We start from the raw sequence: 19693 nt of genomic DNA on the forward strand, positions 1-19693 counted from the left end.
AGTGTGTCTGTGAAAAGTTGGTCCTGGTTGTTGTCAATTTAGAAAACAGACAGCCACGTCAAAAGCCAAAAGGCTTGAGCACTTTGGCACTGGATTGACTAATAAACCATACGATATAATAAATATAGAAATATTTTTACCTACAGCCTAAAGCCTCAAACCAAAAATCTTATATTTGGTTAAATTGTTAAAAATGACAACTCCCGCACTAAGAATTGCTCTTGTGTCGCGGGGACTTAGACAAAAATACAAACAACGGACAAAAAGTACAACTAGACCCGAAACAATTATTTGTGGATCGCACAAATAATTGGTAGCGGTGTAGCCGACCTAAACCACTGCGCCACGGAGGCAATCAAATATAAAATAAAAGAACAAAGAAATAAGAGTCAAATAAATACTAAAACTCTAATAAATAAGTGTAAAATATCGCTCTGAAATTAATAAAAGGTTCCACAACACCTTCACGAGACATTAAAATTTACGGACCATCCGGTCGTTTGTGTCAAAAATGTTTATTGTTCTAAATGTACGAACTTGTTTCGAATTTAAAAGTATAAATTGCTCTTTGTAACTCGTTTTGTAACTGTTTTCTTTTGATTTTAAGGTACGATGCTGAGATGGAGCCCATGTTCAAACGCAGTGATTTTTGTCCGACCCAGGATTCGAAGCAAAGACCTCTGCACCATGGTTGCTATTCTTTCGGACGCATTCTACTCATGTTATTTTCTAAACTATTTTTAACTAGATTAGATCTCTTAAGAAAACAATCACAAATTGTTTTCAGTTTTGTTTCCAAGCCAATTAATTACACTTACAATATTATCAATTTATTTTAACTCACTATTTTCCCATTGCTGGGCTTAGGCCTTAAGTCCACCACGCTTATCAAGTGTGGGTTGGATTATACGGTTAGCTACATATTAGGTCGAGGAAAAAGTCTTTTCGCATTATACCTAGTATGTATGAACTTGTAATAAAATCTCTTTTGCTTCAAGAATCACAAACGAGTACACGGTTCATTAGGTTTATTTCAGTGAGCTCGTGAGGTACCCAAATATCGAGTTTTTTGTGTAGAGAAAAGATTGTATCACAAGTTCATATACTTATACTATAATGCGAAAAGACTTTTTCCCCGGCCTAATATTATATAGGTACAGCAAATACAAGAGGAAGGTAGGAAAACTCCATCAATGCTATTACAAATGCGCATATAAATAAACACATAAGGAACCTTACAAAACCTATCTACTATGTTTACCATAGAACTAGGGATGTCTATTCGTAATCCAATGCTTTTAATGCCTCTTCGGCCACATTGGTAGTGAAACTGCTATGCATAAGTTACAGATTCCGATGCCGACAGAACATGTCCAATTTAGTCTGTCAAGATGCTCAGGGATTGGCCGGAATATGAAAATTTTCGTCACAGATTTTTGGGACTCAGGGAGTACGTAAAGTCGTCTGTCCTGCACATAGCACATCTTATATCAAATACTTTATTTCTATTAAAAACTGCTAACAAAAAAATAACAAAGGCAAAACAACAAGCTAATAAAAATCAAGAACTGAACTACAGGTCATTGACAAAGAACTATATTTCTTACTAATTTCGGCCCGCAATTCAGACCGCGTGAACACCTTTCTCGGAATAAAAAATCTCATACCATATGATAATCCAGGTTTTAAACTATCTAACCCCGTAGGTATCCTATGTGTTAACTTAAGTTAAAAACTATCTATGAACTAAATTTCATCTAACTCCTATGAACAGATTTAATATCGCTGAAAATCAGCGCTGTCAAGCGCTTGCAAATTTGCTTGCAATGCAAGTGCCACAGCGGTACGCTGAGCGATCATCATTGTTTTTGTGCAGCTGCGAAGTGCATCTACACACACTTCTTGTTCTTCCACCTAATTTTGATCCTGCTTTTTGTATGTATGTTGTATAAGCATTTTGTGCGAAAATAAAAATATTCTTCTTTCTTTCATTCTCAAAAACATCCATCCGGACGATAACAGCAATTCACAGCCCTATTCGTAGGTACCCAAGGACATCAGAATAAACAATTCCGGGTTCAAAATAAAGGGAGAACTTTGAGGGCTGTTCGTATTTCACAGCCCATTAAAATTTATTAACATCCTGTAAAAGAATCATGTTTATTTGTACCTCTGATCCTGGTGAGGGGCGATTATTTCCTTGATTTGTTGCGGTCTGAAGGTTTCGAATTGCGTTCAAAGTGTAGGTACGGTTTAAGGTACTGTAATGGTTTTGCCTTGTTTGAAATTGATTCTTGTTTAATGGATATCGAATCAAAGGTCTTTAGTTTAATTGGATTTGTTTTTTTTAACTGAACACATTTTGGTTCTATAGTTGAAATTACTATATTTGCGGACCTTTTCTTGCTTTATGTAGTCCAACATTTTAGAATAGAGCCTTGTATGCAAGGTTTGCGAACAACAGACGCATACAAAATTCATAATTCAGTACTTCATTGACCCGCAGGATTATGCAACTGTTAGTGGCCAGTTAGTTAGCTATTAGAGGTCGGAGTACCTACTGGGAGAAGGTAGCTTATTGAAAAAGGATTTTGTTCACTAAATAAACCTTTTTGTAAAACGTTACACAACTCCTTACTGTCACAAACTTCAAACTGACATTGTATTCTTGACAAGCGCACACCATATGATTTTGAAATATCATTTACAAATAATTTTGTACCAATATCTCTATTGGAGTGTTCAAATTTATTTCATTATATTTATTAACAACACTGTTTCTGCTATTTTCATTCCAAAAAAAGATTTCATCCTACGAAAAAACGACAGTTTTCTTTGAAACAGTTCTGAGGAAAATAGCACCATGATTTTGTTTATGAAACCATCTGTCTGAGCTGGTCTTAGCAAAGACCTGTTCTTCAAAATACTTGATAGAAAAGCTTATAGTGTCCAGGGCTGTATAACTTCAGTTTCATAATCAGTTAGTAGACCGACTTGGTAATGATGAACGTCCTCCGGTCCATGTTCGGGGTCTGCAGCAGCTCTGCGGAGAAGGGTGAGGTCCATGACACCATCAGGCGGGTGTTCGGTAACGATATGGTGATGAAGGATAACACTGACAAACACACGCAGTAAGTAAATGTTGCTTAGGTTATATAAGCAGAATAAAATCTTTGACAGTCGTTAATAGTAGTCAGAAGCTTGACATTCTGACAACCAGTCGTACTGAAGGGTATCGTGTTATACAATCTACTGGATTGTGGAGGTCAGGCAGTCGCTCCATGTAAAATACTGATATCCAGTTGCATCCGGTGTGACTGGATGCCACTCCGATATAGTTGGAATAAAGGCTGATTGAAACAGAATGAAAGGAGATGGGAGGAAAAAATTAAACATTAACATTTAAACATATTTAAAGTATATTTATTTACAGACGAAGTAAATATGTGAGCCACATTCGTGAGAATTTATCAAAGATGTTGGACGCCAAAATTAATAAACCGGTCAAGTCGGGGAAGAAACATACACCTACCGTTGTACCGGAGGTATATTTAACAAGATAATAATGTAATAAACTTTCGTGTTGCATGTTTATTGTTCTAGTATACGGAAATTATTTGACTATCAGTCGTTTCGGCGCTGGCAAAGCACTGAAAGGCTAAGAGTCAAATAGGAATAATATTAAATCAGCAACTAAGCATGTTGGAAGATAAATTGATAATAAATAAATTTAAACCAGTACGGTTCCATTGCCGGACAGGGGTCTCCTCCCGGAATAAGGGAGAGATTAGGCCTCAAGACCACCACGCGGGCAGAAAGGTGGCTTGGACCTGGAGTGGAGTTGGAGTATCTCCTGTCACTCTGTTCTTTCATTGTGATAATTATTTCGAAGTTACGTGTATATTACACTTAAGTTCCAATACATTTTGGCGTGTTGCCTCGGGTAGGAGCCATTGTCCACTCACGTGGAAGATGCACATTTAGACCACTCTGCTAAATAGATCAAACTTGATTTATTTACAGCAGACAGCAGACGTGGCAGACGACAGACAGGGCAGACTCGGACCGAAAATCGTCGTGTTTGATGCATCTACAGGTAAATACATTCTCTTCTTCTTCTCTCTGCGTGCGACAGCCATTCTCGAACTTTCAAGTCCAAGTCTGACGTCAGGTCAATAGTTTTTGAGATGATATAAAAGTTTTTAGGAATACCTACAGCTTTTTATTTTTATTGGCTGCCTCTGTGGCGCGGTTGGTAGTATTGACTGCTAACCACGAGGTCTCGAGTTCGATTTCTGGTTCGGGCAAAGTGATATTAGTCCCTTGCTAATTGTACTAGATCTTTCTCAAAAAATCTCGGAGTTTGTTCTATCACATGAGGCTAACATTGTAAACGGCAAAACGTTAGTATATTTCATACAGACAAAGCTAGACCTTCAAGTACACAGAATTGCCGGGTAAAACAGGCATGAGATACTGATTATTATATAATAACTAGCTCACCCGGCAAACGTTGTTTTGCCATATAAAACAAAAAAAAAATATTTCACTTAGAGGTGTGAAAAATAGATGTTGGCCGATTCTCAGGCCTACTCAATATGTTCACAAAATTTCATGAGAAATAGGTCAAGCCGTTTCGGAGGTGTATGACAACGAAAACTGTGACGCGAGAATTTTATATATTAGATGTTATGTAACAGGTACAGGTCGTCTGGTCCTGGTGGGAGACGAGAGGGTGAGCGTCCAGGGTCTGTCAAGTTTCGCCACCATCAGGGGCACGGCGTGCGTTTTCTCCGGGAAATGGATGTATGAAGTACAACTTGGCACTAAGGGAATCATGCAAGTAAGATATCAAACACAGACACAGCAATAATTGCAACTTTTATGACCTTCTACTACAATAGATTGAGGAGTATACAGTAAGTGTCACTCACCGGTCGCTAAATGATCAGTGAGTAAAGCATCTGCGCCGACATTCGAGAGATTTCACTTTCACCACTACTAGTGTGTTGAGAGGTCGTGTGTTCGATTTCCACACGGAACAAATATTTATGTGATCTACAGATAGTTGTGTCGAGTCTCGTTCTACTTTATGTCAGTTGTTTATATGTTTGTAAAAGTCCCCGCGACAAGAGCAGTCCTTAGTGCGGGATTGTCCGTATCATATTTTTTGTAAACTTTTATTTAAATCCCAATCGAATAAAATATCTGACGGAATACGAAAGCAGAATTCAAAGCCATGGCAATTATATTTTTAATCAAATTTGCTTTGAACAAATGCCAAAAGTGCCTGTGTGAAACATGAATGTCATAGCTCGCAATGATGAATGAGCCACGTGTTTGACTACAATTCGATTACAATAATTGGTTTATAGCGAGCATTTGTCACCTGTCTACTTTAATTATTCAGTCACACGTGCTATTGTACTTAAAACTGTTTATAACCTTCGAGAAACAATGACATGTTACTTGAAATTTAACTCGTGCAGTTAAATTTCAAGTAACATGAGTTGAAACAACTATCTGTGGATCGCACAAATATTTATTACATGTAGGAATCGAAGCCACGACCTCCCGACGTACTAGTAGTAGCGTGGCGACCACCTTAGAGCCCTGCCTCACTAGGACGCCATGGCGGCGTTGCTGGCCACGTATTCAAGCAATATTGAAATGTCACGTTGCCACACCGTCGCCACGTGAGTTAGGTGGCATACATTTCAATACTAACTGCTTAGATACGTAGCCAGCGATGCCACCATGGCGTCCTAGGTAGGCAGGGCTCTTAAATACGGAGGCCGCCAACTTTAGGTTTATCATCATACAGTAGTCATCTGCTATCCTTCCAGATCGGTTGGTGCACAGCATCATGCGTGTTCTCAATGGACACAGGCGTGGGTGACACGGCTCATTCGTACGCGTACGACGGCGGCAGGATCCGCAAGTGGAACGTGGCCACCTCGCCGTACGGCCAGGCCTGGCTGCCCGGTGACGTCATAGGATCCTGTCTTGATATGAATAAAGGGACTTTGGAATTCTACAGGTAAGATATACAGTTGATGTTATTCATGATTTATATTTTTTGCAATTTTCTAGAAATCTAAGAAATTTTATGTGATACAAGTATCCTATATGTTGCTCCAATACCTAGTCTATGATTATACCAAATTTTAATGCAATCCATCCCGTAGTTTTAACGTGATACTGGAACATGCAGAAAGGAAGACCTCTTGACCTTGAAACTCTACAGATTTATTATAAGTATAGATTGAATTTTGTCCTGTATGACAAGATGTATGGATGTGCATGAAGCAAAGGACGTTTGTAAGCATCGTAAGTTGCTTTGGTTTTGATTTGGGTCTCTATGGGAGATGGCGTGATTTTATGTATGTAGGTAAAATTTGCTGGTTCTAGAGGCAGTATAATTTTACTTATAAAATGACCTCTTACTACTCGGACTACAGTGATATGGCTTGCTACCAAAAATTACTACATAACTACATAGTAACAGATCCCGTGCAATTTTGCGTATTTAAAATATTCTATGTCCTTTCTCGGGCTTCAAACTATCTTTGTACAAAATCTCATCCAAACGTTTCAGTGCTTTAGGCGTGAAGAAGAGACAGACAGATAGACAGACTTGTTTTTGAATTTGTAATATTAGTAGACATTTATATAGTAGATATACTTAAGTATAGCATGGGAAATACTTATAATAAAATTGAATAATAAATTTCAAATTAAATTAAAATTGAATTAAGCAAATAAACTTCTGAAATATAAGGCCACTTCCTCAACAAAGACACGATTTATCGAACGCTCTAACGTGTACAAATTACGGTTCAATAGAAGGGAAGCTGGGAATATCTATTCAATTGAATGTTGTTAATTAAGTCCAGACTTGCGTCCAACGATGTGAATTTACCGGCTGACTGCAGCAGCTAACTGGCAAAGAAACTAATGAAATGAAAAGGCCAAGACTTTCTTACCAGCTCTCCTCATAAATTCACTTGCTGTATCATTGACTATCATAAGTTTTAGCATTTGACCCTAATTAATGAATGATTTGATTTTGATTTTTGATGAAGGAATCGATCAGGAAACACGTCTTTCAACGTCCCCTTCTTTTAGCCACGGAATATTTTATTGATGGAAGATTTAAAACTCTCGCGACTTGTATATAATATTTCAAAATGCGACGGATTTTAAACGCCCCTATCAAGGTCGCCACGCCACTACCATTGCGTCAGGAGATCGTGGGTTCGATTCCCACACGGAACAATTATCTGTGCGATCCACAAATTGTTGTTTCGATCGCGAATTTCTGATCGTACTTTGTATCCGTTGTTTGTATATTTGTATAAGTCTCTGCGACACAAGAGCAACGTAGTGAGAGAAATGCCTTTAAAAAAATATAAAGTAAAATGATAGGTTTTAGACGTTTTTATTATTTAGGGGGCTCTTAAAATTATGGCTTAGAAACACTGTTCTAATAATCACAATATTTGAACGGCAAAGATTCTTGCTAAAGTATTATAAATTCTACAAAGTTTGACGCAACACAAACACTTGAAGGCTTTCTGTTGGGTTCATATTCTATGGACGAGCAATTTTCTTGATTGACTTTCTTAGGAATATTGTTAAGTTATTCATTTCTAGTGCAATACTCATTACTTTAGACTCAATTTAGTCCGTCAAACGGTAAATACAGCAAGTTTTTAACTTTATATGTAAGTACCAAATAAGGTATGGTCACCTTTAAAACTCGAACAGTTTTACTATGCATAAGTTCCATTAAAATATTTTATTAGTAAATAAAAAAATAACTCAGTCCGCTGTCTGATAGATTCTCAGTCCCGTGCTGACCTCTGCTCAGTAGCGCAATTCTGCACAGTCTATACTGTCGAGTATCGAGAGTTAGACGTTTACAATGTACAGCCAAAATAGTTCTTACAGAATCCAGGAAAGGAACTAAACAAATTTTTGTGTAAAATTTCTCGATATCTAGCCGGTCGTTGGTAGTCGATAGTAGTAGAGAATCGAGCTACAGTACCCTGCTCTTACCTCTGCTCAGTCCCCTGTTCAGACTCCTGCCCAATTTATCGGTTTACAGCTATAATCGAAAGAGAATAATGAATCCTCTGTTGACAGGAACGGCGTGTCAATGGGCATAGCGTTCGACAACGTAACTCACGGAGCGGGCCTAGCGTACTTCCCTGCAGTATCCCTGGCTATGCAAGAACATCTATACGCCAATTTTGGACACGTGCCTTTTGTGTAAGTTACCTTGCATCTACTCGTACCATCATTATATAGTTTTTCATTGTTAAAATTTCTTAATGGCTATTCTGCAACTGAATAGACGTACCTTGCAATATACGGATAGGCTTGACTCGGGTCAAGGAAACATCGTGTCAAAATACTAACATATAGAAAACTGGCACATAGCAAAATATCTCTTAATGTGGAGCTACCACGAACAAAGGAATTGACGCATTGTTTATTTGAAAAAATATTTATCAAATATAGATCAGGGGGCTATCAAGTTTTTCAGTTGACAACTATTTGAAAGCTACTATGCTGTACATTGTTTTGTTTCGTAGATTGTAGTCGTTAACACGTTACGTAAAAGCAGCAATGTACTGAATAGTCACCATCAATTTGGCGTTAACTAATTATCAACTGAGATACGTGATAAGATAATGGTTTTATACTCTGTTCCTTAACCATGGAAGATTCCATCTGATTCTATATTCAATTAAGTCAATATTCTGTTGTTTCTGACACAGATTCCCGGTAGAAGGCTTCATGCCTCTCCAAGCGGCTCCGAGTCGCGACTGTGCCCGCGCTTCGTTGCTGTTCAAGTCGCTTGAAGCATTACTGGATGAGCTCGCTCAACCCTCCGAAATGAAACCTCCTATCACTGCCAGAAGTAGCAAGGTAAGTACCTACTGAAGTAATTCAAGTCAAGTAACGAAAAATGTATCTTATAAATCGACATGGCCGAAGATATCATGTTTTTTTTCTTAAATAATATTGAAATAAAATTAATTACTGATTGAAATAATATATTAGGCACTTTGAGCCTACAACCTTTGACCTAACAGAAAATACAAAATAGTGACGTCACTAGGTCGTATTACTATACTTATATGTGTTTTTGTCAGCTGCCATATTACACCCAAACATTTTTTTTTTATATAAAAATCAAATGTTCTAATCATTTCGCGCAACAGAGGTAAAATGATTTTTGACTGTTGTATATTACTCTAGTCAAAATCCGAGTCATCGAAGGCGGCTGAAGAGGAGGTGGCTCTGCGGATCCACAGTTCAGGGTCTGTGTACAGTCCCCGAGGCTCTCCACATGCCATGGTTGACGCACAGAGTGCTGAAATTAAGAAGATGTCCAAAAAGGTACACCTGTTCTCTGACAATCAAGGCAGTAACAATTTCTATGAAGGTTCAAGATTAAAGGATATTTTCACCAAAACATTGATTAAGTATTTATTTAAAAAATCTGTTCATACCATAACGCTGTATTAAAAAAAAGCAACCTCTTGATTTTTTTCTCTAATCGAGCATATTTGTGTTTTTTATTGACATATACCGTCCCATAGTTTAGTTAAAGTCTTTCCCAAAATCGTCTTCCTCTGTCTGTCATATTTTTTTACAAAATAGCTTAAAAACGCCCAATTATTATCTAATTCTATGTCGCTTTTTTGCCAAAGTATTCTAAGATATGAACTCTTCTTCCAGGCATTCCTAATGTCCCTAGCGCGACTCGTCGTGGTGGAGTTAGGAGGGGTCCTCCGTCTGTCATACGTGGTGGTGTCAGAACTGCTCCCGCGCATGAGGGGCAAGATCGGCCTGAAGACCAGGAGCATACAGCCCGACCCAGTCGCTGTTGAGTTCTACCACAAAGTCAGAATTGATAACTTTGTAAGTTTTTTACCCTTCATGTGTAAGATAATGACGCCTGTTGTACTCAGTTTAGGAAGGGGTGTTTGAGTACTCCCACGTTTCACCACTAACAAAGCACATACACAATACTAACCTATATCCGAATTACTATTGATTTTTTTCATTATAAGGTAAGTTACTCAAATAAGCGAGTACATTAACTAACACACACACTCATACATTGGGTATTCGAAACCGAGAAGCAGGAAATTTAAGGAATAGAATTTGGGTTACTCACGTTAAATAAGAAAGAGCAAAAGCACATTGCCCCATCCGAGAATCGAACCCGAGACCTCATGATTAGCAGTCGATACACAACGGACAGCATCACCGCGGCTGCTACCACAAAATAAATACTAGTACAAGTACGGAAACCTCGTTTCTCGAAGTATTTTGATTCAAAATCGACCTTATTGCACAGTCATGAAGTTCAACTCAGCTTGCGTGGCAACGACGGGCAGCCAGTTAGGAGTTTCCTACCGCAGTAACTTAGTGCAGTATTTCAACACTATCGTAGAAAAGATCAGCAGAATATTCACTTTATAGGAGAGTACTTTATTCTGGGACTCTGTACCGTTTTATTCGCAATATCGAATAGCTATTTCCTATAAAATATCTCTAGAAATAGCGCGATATTTTTGTATACAGATTGTGATAACTGAAGCTGATTAAGAAACATGGTTTCGTTGTATTATCACATCTGATTGTGTTCCAAAGCAGTGTTTTTAAACATTTATCACGTAGTTTAAGTGGTCGTCACACCGTACAAGAGTTATGAGTGGTTTGTATGATCCACAAAAAGTCACTCAACGATTTTAAACTTTCGCGACTTGTATAATATATAATTCGCTCGCGACCACGATCAGTGCAACATGGTTGAAACGTCGGGCAACATATAAGATACCTTAGGTAAACCTTTAGATATAAACCGCGTATAAAACCAGTTTACAGTCGAATTAAATAGTAACTCGTCATATGTTAAGCCAAGCCTTAAATCTATTTTAATTAATCTCAAATCCAACCGTTCTATTTTAAGTGCAACTCGAAACATTTTCCTCTCAAATCCTCTAGCCTTCAAGTAGAAGTTTGACCTCACATTTGACCTCAACTATATATAGATAGCATAAGTTAGAGGATAATCCCACGCTAGAAATAACTCATTAATCTGAGGCATATATATAAATGTAATAACGTGAAACGCACACGACCGACTATTTTACTAATAGCAGATTTTTTTTCTATGGCAGCTAGCTGAACTTGCTCGCAGCCAATTGATATAGGTTTTTTAAATAAATGCTTGCAACGCTATGATTTCGTCTTGTAACGAAATCTTCTGTAGTTGGTATTACCACTGATATTTGAAAAGTACTTAAAAATTAGTTTCTACCGCACCCACGAGGGGGCCCTGATCTGTAGTACGATTCTATACAGTCGCTACTTTCGAGTAACAAGAGTTTGACATTTAAAATGTGATGTAAAAATAGTTTCTACGACGCCCGCTAGAGGTACTGAAACAATTGTCATACAACATTTTTCAAGAGCTATTCGATTATCGGTAGTCGATGTGGTAGAGAATCGCTGTATAGGTTTTCATGCATTTTTCGGTATCTTGCCAGTTGTCGGTAGTAAAAGAAAATTTCGTTACTAACGTTTCGATACATAGCTACTGCCTAGTCTAGCCTGTCTATAGCCCACTTCCCGACCTTTGATAGTGACGGAGTCTACTCTAACTTAATATCTCACGTGGCAGCCATCACAAATTGAATTACTGTCCAAGCGACTGACTCAAACGAACTCCGATTTATGTGATTTATTTTTCTAAAGTTCGTGTTATAACGACGACATTCCTTCCTTAGAGGTACCGGTGACTCGTGAAATAACGACGACATTCATTCCTTCCTTATAGGTACCGGTGGCCATCAGATCTGCAAGGGCACGCAGGGGTCAATCCATAAAATGAGTATTTTGGCCTACATTCCCACTTTGAATATATTTTTGTGTCATAAACAGCATGCTTATGAAAGTCTTTACCTTATAATAAATAAGTCAACTTTAAAACAAAAAAAAACTAAATTGAAATCACTGCATCCTTTCGGGAGTTATGATGCCACAGACAGACGGGCACACAGACAGACACGTCAAACTTATAACATCCTCTTTTTGCGTCGGGGGTTGAAAACGAAACTCAGCAGAGTAGGTGTATATGGTCGAGTCAAAGCCCGTCCGCCCGCAGTCGTAGCTTTAACCGAAACGCACCCTAATCCCAAACCCATACCAAGTAAAGATTCGATTATTTTTAGTTTTTTAACAACATTTAATCGGTAGTGAGCGTTGAACGTTAGATGAGGAAATTAGGCAGTACTTCCGACCTACTTACTATGTATACTGTGACGTGCACATAATGAAACTGTTTTAGTTGTAGTAACCTCCTTAGTTTATAAATCAACTACAGATGAAGCCTAGATAACGATAAAAACTTGCGACTTCTGCGCTAATAGGAAATATCACCATCTTTGCAGACGAAATAAGCCGAATTAAACTAATTCAGAAAGATTTTAATGCAGCATGAAGCTAGCTTTGCAGGCTGTTTTGGTGAAAAATTTAACATATCTAAATGCATCCGAACATGCACACTTTGATTTCAATAATATATTAGTAGGAATGTTTAACAAAAATTAGTATACTCTCCCTCGCTCTCTCCCTGGCTATTCGTCCCATATGGTGGTGGGGTCAGCATTCCTCATAGTCTCCCTCCACTACTATTACTATATTACTATTATTTAGTTGATTTCGTGTTACTTTAAACTCTCAATATTTACCCGAATACGTCATAACAGTTGTTATACTTCATCAAAGCTTTTTTATTCGAAAAACGAACGAGCAGCCGTTTACAATTTATGAACAATAAAAAAATTAAAAACAAATTTGGCGCGTGAAAAATAATAGCTTCAAATATCTTTCCCGCCCTGTCATTTAGGCAGTACAGCAACTGAATTAATAATCAGGATTAAGCCCTATTATCCTCTTAAAAGGTTGCAAATGGTTCTAATTCTGACACCGGCTGCCCTTTCGAGGCTGACCTTTTGAACCGGGTTAAAATTACTCCCAATGAAGTCAGATTTGGAGCTCGTAGATCGATGAAATGAAACTTAGGTCTGTACCTATTATGTTTGTTGGCAATAACTTGGCAGAAATTCAATAGTTGAATAGTTCTTGAAGTGTTGCAATACAAGTTTCATAACTATTTCAGAGTATTAGATAAAATAATTTAGAGATTATTGGTTGTGAGAGTAGCTTTTGTTTTTTTATATCATAAAAGTTGTTCTTTACAAACCAACAAGATGCACTACCTACTGGTATCTATACTAACCTCTCAAGCGCCCGGCCACCGTGTCACGGTTGAATGTGCTACCCCCGTCAAGCGTCCCGCCACCGTGGTACGGCAAAACGATCTTACATTTAAAAAACGTAGAAAAGAAATACTAAAACTATCTTTATCCCTTTCAAACATATTTGACATTGAAGCTGATGAAACGAGACGACGATCTAATGCACACACTTGAATAAGTGGTTGATATAGGCCAGAGAGCACCATAAACAACATCTGACCCAACGACATGTTCCTTTATGACCAATATTGTAAATACTTTTTTTAACTAATTTTAAAGATTTGAGTATATTTTACAGTTAGATTTTAATGTCATTATTCATTAACTACACGATAAGACCTTTCGTCATATTATTTTTTTTGCCTAAAAATATTTATTAGACTTTCTTCAAACACATGCCTAAAGCACACAATATTCAGATTAAACCGACTATTGTGCTAGCACTATCAAATATTATTTGTGGTTTATTGTTTTAATCTATAGCAAATTTTATGTAGATTTCAAATATATAAGGTATGTGTAGGGTGTTAGTATTAAAATATGACGGAATCGGCGCTTAAACGCCAACCGCCAATTCAATTTCGCGCGCCATTTTTGGCCCGGACGCTTAACGGTATATTTGAATTTTGACGTTGGGGCGCTCGAGAGGCTAATAGTAAAAATACATAAAGCATGCAGATGCAGACAGACTAATCTGCTACGATTTTAAGTTTAATCGCTGAACAGATTTTAATTAAATGTCGCATTATGATTTCGTCGTATTTTTGCCACAAAAGATCCTACATTGTTGTTGTGTTAGGTTTTCAAGGCAATTTACCGTTGCAATTATATATATTGGCTTAGCCTTTGTTCCAAACTTTGTTGGAGTCGGCTTCCAGTCTCACCGGATGCAGCTGGATACTATTGTTTTACATGGAGCGGCTGCCTATCTGACCTCCACAACCCAATACCTGGGTTATAACACGATACCCTTTCGGTAAGACTGGTTGTCAGACTTTCAAGCTTCTGACTACTGTTAACGACTGTCAAAGATCTTCGAAAATGACAGCCGGGACCCACAATTTAACGTGCCTTCCGAAACACGGAGGAACTCGATATGTGTTAGATGGTCACCCATCCACAGAACAACCTCGGCAAGCGTAGCTTAACCTCAGAGATCGATCCGTGCGGCTATCGTTAACTAAGCCACGAGCAATTATTTAACAAAAACATGACTCAGTTAACAAAAACAATATTAGATGGTTAAAAAAATTATAGCAACCTAATTCTAGACGCAGAACGCATCGAATGTACAAAGGCCTCGTCTTATTCAATGCAGTTTTTAATAAATATTTTCAAGCCATTACAAACGTACGAACTATATCCGTGTCACTTTCTTTGATTCTCTCGCTCGCACTTACCCACGGTTATACTCCAAGGAATCATATGATTATAACGTAGTGCTTACGTGTGTAATGGCCCGAGGACGGTTGATTGTCCACTGGCAACATTATTAATTATTGTCAAAATCTCCCTACAGTCTGGCCTAGCTACAAAGCTGTTAGCACAGCCGCAGCCTCGCTTATGTACGATGCTGGACCTGCTGTGGACGTTTCTGGACGAATCGGCACTCTGCGACATACTGGAACACTGCATCGTGAGAGAGTGTCTCCTGTTTGACTTGGTGTCACAGGTAATATTACCTTGTTTTGTTTCATTTTGATCATAATAAAATTGATTTATTTATTTTTTTACTTATTTTATAGCATGGTTTAGTGGTCAACCATTTGTCAAAGTTGTTCGAGGAACCCTGAGAGCGAAGCCACAATACTGCGTTTGCGACTCTTGTCTATAAATCTCGTATTGAAGAGTGACGTTGTTCTTGCAATGCATCGATATAACACAGTGTTGTGATCTTGCCCTAAACATGGTTAACGATTGTTATCTTAATTGACAACAACCTGAATCGGCTTCTGACATGCCTTCTGAAGTATGGCGGTCCGCTCAAACGCAACTAAGGCGCTGTCTCCACGGGCGAGAGAATCGCGGCGATATTATCGTCGTGCCACGTATTTCTATACACTCTCTATGGAACCGTCTCCACACGGCGATATTATCGCCGCGATACGACGAGTGTCAACGAGCGTGCGAAACGTCAATACATCGTCGCTAGTCGGCCGCGACAAGCAGCGAGTCAAATGCAGCGTCATTTGTTTTCAATGTTGCCTCTTGTTTCGAGAAGCTTTTTAAACAAGGAAAACGCGGGCTACGAGTCGCGACGATACGCGGCGGAATTATCGCTCGTTCGTGGAGATTGTCCGACGATACAAGGGCGGACTCGTCGCGATTTTCTCGCCCGTGGAAACAGCGCCTAAGAGGCCACCCATCTACGCAATAACATAACGGTTGAATTTCAGGTCATAGATAACGCAAAACGTCTCTTACCCACCTGACACAGTTTCCTTATTTTTCTCTCTTTCCAGGACATGTATTTCAATCAACAAATTGAGACAGTGTATGTGTTGTGTGGTCTGATGCAGCACCGGGAGACGAGACACCATCTTGTCAAATACGTGTTCTTTAATAAAATCACGTTAGTATTATTATTTATCACTAAGTAACTGTGATATAGCAGATTGATTATACTATTCGCCTCCGTCCGGCAACGCATTTGATTGAAGGTACAAATCTACTAAAAAACACACCACTAGTTTTCGATATAATATGTGTATTAGAAATACAGAATTAAGAAAAGCTTAGAGAGAGAACACCAAAATATTAAAAAGTTCAGTATAATTTTTTATAATATTTAAGGGAATACGAACATCTAAACTTTATTTGGCCAAGGTAGATTCAAAACCTAACATTTTCAAACCTAAGAATTCGTGTGTGAGCCAATTGGTCAAGGCACAAAACAATAGGAAAAAATACATAATTTATAAAAAATACATTGTCCCAAGTCCCGTTTTTCCCGGGGTTAATATTATATTATGCTCAACATCTTGGAAAAAAGCCTCCTGAATTTTATATTGCCGACAAATCAGGAGAATCCCTCGAGGGCTCTTCGGCTTTTAAGGAATAAAACTGTAAAGAGTGTAAAGTACTAACCGCCATGTTATGCGTACTTTCATTTGTGAAACCTAGGAAAACTAGTTTTTAGATGATTTACGACTGGTTTCTGGAAAAGGTTAGCGGTTAGTTAGGCGGCTAGCATATCAAAATGTGGATAGTTTCTTACATACATTTGTCGTCATATTGTCCAATAGATAGGTTAGTTTACACTTATTGATAAGCTGAGAAACTTTACCTCTATATTTAGAAGTTCACGATATCAGAAAAAAAAATGTGTTCACACCATAAATATTGTACCAATACAGCAATGACCTACAAGTTTAAGTGTGCTAACTATATGATAGTCATAAAAAACTGCTTACCACTGTTACAAGGGTCTCCTCGCGAAATTAGGTATGGGTTAGACCTTGAGTTTACCACGTGGCCAAGTTTTGCAGTCTTTAGGGTATGATTGTACTCTGTGTCTGTTGTCCGTTGTTCGTTAGTATGTTAAAGTCCTTTCAAGATCAAATTAGTTTTTAGTGTTTATTCGGAAAAGGTCGAAGAATACCAAAATGCTCTTTCATCACACAGATACATAATGATCAAGTTACAAGAATAACTAAAAAGAGTAGGTATTTCACCTTTTGCTTCAGGTTTGACAACTTCTTGAACGTGAAGTGTCCGGACGACAGTGTGCTGAGGACGGTGATCAGAAAGCCGTGGTGGCAGCGCCCCACCCCTGTGCAGGGGGAGACTGACCCTAGGATAGCTGGTGAGACTTCTGCGGCAAATGTCGAACTTATAATATAAAGTTTGTAATTAGGAAAGTTTATTTTAATTTTTATTGTCAATAGTTTAAAGTTTTTAGTATTAATACTACTTGTTACTTAAGTTTGGTATAAACGACTGTTATATTTAAATGTTTACTTAATATGAAAGGCTAAATGCTTGTGAATGTAGAAGCAGAACGATGGAAAAAAAATAAATCAAAAGTTTACAATTTGCGACAATTGCTTAAACCATTTTGAACATTACTAATATTCTAAATGAAAAAATTGTTTGTATGTATTGTATGTCACTTAAAAACTTCTGAATGGATTTTGACGAAATTCAGACGAATTTCAGGTACCTAGTTTTTTACCTGAACACAGGATATTTTGGTCAGATTTTTAATCGGACATATTCACGAATAGAAGCTAGTACGATATATTTCAAACTTTCACCCTTATAAACTGAATGACACAAAACGGCGGCACATTCCCTTTGCATAAATTATGAACTGTAACTTATATAAAAAATAACAGTAATAAAATTATTATGTATTCGCAGAAATGGCTGAGAAGGGAACTATAAGGCACTCGTCGTTCGCGCCAACTGGGACAGGTGGATATGAATATTATTATAATAAATCTTTGTACGCAACACTTAGATTATATTGCGTCATAATTTAACACGCGGGGTGTCGTAAATCGTGAAGAAATAACAGTATAAGTACAAAACCTAGTTAAATAATAGCGCGCCTCGGTTTCCCCCGGTTTAAAAGGTTATTTAACAAAAAACCTTATCTATATATTATTATATAAAAATTAATACTGTTCGTTAGTCTCCCTAAAACTCGAGAACGGGTGGACTGATTTGGTTAATTTTGGTCTTGAATTATTTGGGAAAATTTTGAAGATCTAAGCAAACATAGGTGCATAGAGCGTAAAGCGACATTATTTTATACTATGCAGCGATAGTGTACCATTTTATTCCTTACCGACAACTTTTCGTCGCAAAACTGTAGTCAGTAATTAACCCATCATTCGACTAATGCGACTTAATAAAACAGCAAATGTGTTGAACGGAACGTTCGGTGCCGAACGTATAACGCCAGCTCCACTCGTTGGCCCCAATATAGGCCCCAACGCTATTCGTCCAACGTGGGGATCTAGATAATGACATTGGTCCCAACGTTGGGGCTAGCGTTGGTAGTTGGCCAGCCCGTGTCGGTCCTATCAAAGAAATCTACTCCAACGCTCGCGATCTAACAAGACAGAACTAGTTTATTAGCCAACGTGTGTACGCCACACCGAGTTTGCAGTCCAACGTTGGTACGAGCGTTGGGGCCAACGTGTGGCGTAATGTATTGCTCGACTTAGATGCAGACAGTGATGTATAAAACATACCTTATTTTCATAATATTGTTTCAATGCAATAAAAGGCAAGCCTATTGGTTATACCTGGCACGTTACCAGACTCCAAACTATTTCGAAAGGGAAAAACTATTACCCAATAGCACTTAGGCACTTTGTAGTGCGACGCGGATGACCGCTGCAGCTGACCGCGGCAGATTATATAATGTAGCTAGCCTATATTTGGTTCACTGCGGTACGGATTTGGACGAGCTCAATTCATTCACGATGGATTTTGACTGCTTTTCCGCTTGCTATAATCCCCGTTTAGGAACTTAAACTGAAACTAAGGCGTAATCGGCAATTGTATTCACTAACGCTTAGAGCGTTAGATTATGAAAGTGCGTACAAAGTTCGTCAAACATTCCATAGATATATTTACTTTAAATGTAAAAAAATATTTGACAATCTTCTTCTTAAAGAGCAATACGGAGTTTCTTGCCAGCTCTTTTTATTGGCCTTACTTTCCCAACTGGCCGTTACTGTGATTAAAATAAAATTAATTAACGATTTGATTTAGTTTGCTTCATATTTTGAAAAATTAAACATTTTGAAAAAAAATCGGCCTAATAAAGGAGTTAATATTTACAGATAAAATATCAAAATTCCTGACAAGATCACAAGACGACGCTATTATCGAAGCTGAGTACAGAGAAGACTGCGCCAAGATTACTAAGGCAGTGGAGCCTTTAGAACAAGTTCAGGTAACATATTATGATGTACTTATTTATTAGAGACAGATTATTATTCTTACCTAAAAATTAGCAACAAATAAAACAAATTACAAAAAGTACAAACCAACGCTGCTTGTCCATTGACCTGGAGTGAGGCTGCGGTGCAGAAAAACGGATGAATATTAACAATTCAATTTTTTGTTTCAATTTTCATTTTCAATTTACAATTGATATTTTTTCTCCGTTTCTTCACACCACAGACTCGCTTCGCTTCAAAAAAGCAGCCTGCTTAACCCGAAATAAATATCTCTGTATTTTAGAAATACAACAAATTGTACAGCAACGCTATAAAGTTTATGAGCGTGATTCGCGCAAAACGTTACAACCAGGTGTGTTGCGGATATTAGTATCGACATCTACAAGACCAGAACGCAGAACATTCGTTATAATTCAGACATTTACATCT

The 19693-nt window shown here is 37.9% G+C and overlaps 1 protein-coding gene across 4 annotated transcripts in view; it reads left to right on the plus strand.

The window, feature by feature from the left end:
• The first annotated feature begins 2556 nt into the window (after window positions 1-2556).
• The window catches only part of LOC142982639 (E3 ubiquitin-protein ligase RNF123-like), a 38634-nt gene continuing 21497 nt past the window's right edge, over window positions 2557-19693 (plus strand). For all 4 annotated transcript variants that reach the window (XM_076129248.1, XM_076129249.1, XM_076129251.1 and 1 more), the window contains exons 1-14: window positions 2557-3131; window positions 3434-3545; window positions 4024-4096; window positions 4701-4843; window positions 5847-6040; window positions 8149-8274; window positions 8787-8937; window positions 9271-9411; window positions 9754-9936; window positions 14866-15018; window positions 15809-15918; window positions 17033-17151; window positions 17709-17762; window positions 19145-19257. In XM_076129248.1, the coding sequence (XP_075985363.1) occupies window positions 3001-3131; window positions 3434-3545; window positions 4024-4096; window positions 4701-4843; window positions 5847-6040; window positions 8149-8274; window positions 8787-8937; window positions 9271-9411; window positions 9754-9936; window positions 14866-15018; window positions 15809-15918; window positions 17033-17151; window positions 17709-17762; window positions 19145-19257 (1803 nt within the window). In that variant the 5' untranslated portion in view covers window positions 2557-3000. The remainder of the gene's footprint in view (window positions 3132-3433; window positions 3546-4023; window positions 4097-4700; window positions 4844-5846; window positions 6041-8148; window positions 8275-8786; window positions 8938-9270; window positions 9412-9753; window positions 9937-14865; window positions 15019-15808; window positions 15919-17032; window positions 17152-17708; window positions 17763-19144; window positions 19258-19693) is intronic.

This window comes from Anticarsia gemmatalis, chromosome 22, assembly GCF_050436995.1.
Source record: "Anticarsia gemmatalis isolate Benzon Research Colony breed Stoneville strain chromosome 22, ilAntGemm2 primary, whole genome shotgun sequence".
Taxonomy (NCBI): domain Eukaryota; kingdom Metazoa; phylum Arthropoda; class Insecta; order Lepidoptera; family Erebidae; genus Anticarsia; species Anticarsia gemmatalis.